Source organism: Trichinella spiralis (assembly GCF_000181795.1).
Source record: "Trichinella spiralis strain ISS 195 chromosome Unknown Scfld3944, whole genome shotgun sequence".
Classification (NCBI taxonomy): Eukaryota; Metazoa; Nematoda; class Enoplea; order Trichinellida; family Trichinellidae; genus Trichinella; species Trichinella spiralis.
Genome location: NW_003530883.1, coordinates 1 through 1,530, shown reverse-complemented (window position 1 = coordinate 1,530; position 1,530 = coordinate 1). Strand labels below are relative to the sequence as shown.

Sequence of the window (1,530 nt, the reverse complement as noted above, 5' to 3'; positions counted from 1 at the left end):
AATATATTTCTTCATTTTAATAATAAAAAATATCATTTTATATTTAATTTATAACTTGTAATCATAATTAAATTGTTTAAAAAATTAAAAATATCAAGAGATATTTAAATATTTAAAAGTATAATTATGCATGTTTCTCCTTTATATACAATTTATTTTTCATTTCAGTGGGGCAGTGAACGTGGCGTAAACGTATCACTTGCCTGGGGTTGTGCAGAGTTGTTATATCGGGGTTCGAGTCCTGATATGAAAAAAGAAAATTGCGGCGTACAGCGCAGCGCAATGACCGTGAGTAGAGCTAACAAGCAAAAGCTCTAATACACAAAACAGGGTTTGGGACGTTCCCAACCCTAGGATCCCTTTTCACAATAAATTTTGAGAATATACAACAAAATGAATCCTGATCACGAAGCAGCATTTACGAGAGCTAAAAGAAATTGATATATGACTTTTTCCATTTTTTGCATATTTTTATGCCTATTTTCACTATATTAGGCTGGTATTCCCACTGTATTTTTTTGGTGAAGAGAAATGTTGATATTCATGCTATTATTTACAAGCCTTCAACTGAAAATGCTTATTTCAGCTAAATGATCTGTTCTAATTGACTTGACAAACTGATGATTCATATGACTGCGGTTGCAAAAATTTTTTTAGCTCGTTGTTACTTTTGCCGTTGTGTGTTCACTGTGAAACGCTTATTCCATCCCTATTACTTGCAATGCACACCTAATTTGGTTTTTATTTTGTTTTATTGTTAATGGGATATTCACATAAATCACTAAATCTATCCGCTTACACTCTAATACTTCTTATCTTTTCAGTCTTATTGATCGGTGCCTTTTAAAAATCAAACAGATTTAAACTAGTTGAATTTTTTTAATAATCAGTCGCAAATTGCTAGGCATCCAAGGTTAAAAAAATCTTGTGGTTCAAGATGAAAAAGTCTAACTGTATTTTTTCTGTTTAAAAATTAGGGGAATGTATATATATATAAATGTATATATATGTATTATATTATATTATATTATATTACATTATATTGTTGTGACAGAAAATGTTAAATCAAAAAATATATATATAATGAATCATTATTGCAGTTGAAAAAATTCATTTCTCAATATATTTCTTCATTTTAATAATAAAAATATCATTTTAATATTTTAATTTATTAACTTTGTAATTCATATTAAATTTGTTTTTAAAAAATTAAAAATTATCAAGAGATATTTTAAATATTTTAAAAGTATAATTTATGCATTGTTTCTCCTTTATATACAATTTATTTTTCATTTCAGTGGGGCAGTGAACGTGGCGTAAACGTATCACTTGCCTGGGGTTGTGCAGAGTTGTTATATCGGGGTTCGAGTCCTGATATGAAAAAAGAAAATTGCGGCGTACAGCGCAGCGCAATGACCGAGAGTAGAGCTAACAAGCAAAAGCTCTAATACACAAAACAGGGTTTGGGACGTTCCCAACCCCTAGGATCCCTTTTCACAATAAATTTTGAGAATATACAACAAAATGAAT

General features: G+C 29.3%; 1 protein-coding gene across 1 annotated transcript; it reads left to right on the top strand.

The window, feature by feature from the left end:
* Positions 1-168: 168 nt before the first annotated feature.
* Positions 169-1,448, top strand: Tsp_13813 (conserved hypothetical protein; the record flags this gene model as incomplete). The annotated part of the gene is made up of 2 exons (XM_003367628.1): positions 169-288; positions 1,299-1,448. Coding segments are annotated over 2 exons (270 nt in total), but the record flags the coding sequence as incomplete, so codon positions are not given.
* Between the last annotated feature and the right edge of the window lie 82 nt (positions 1,449-1,530).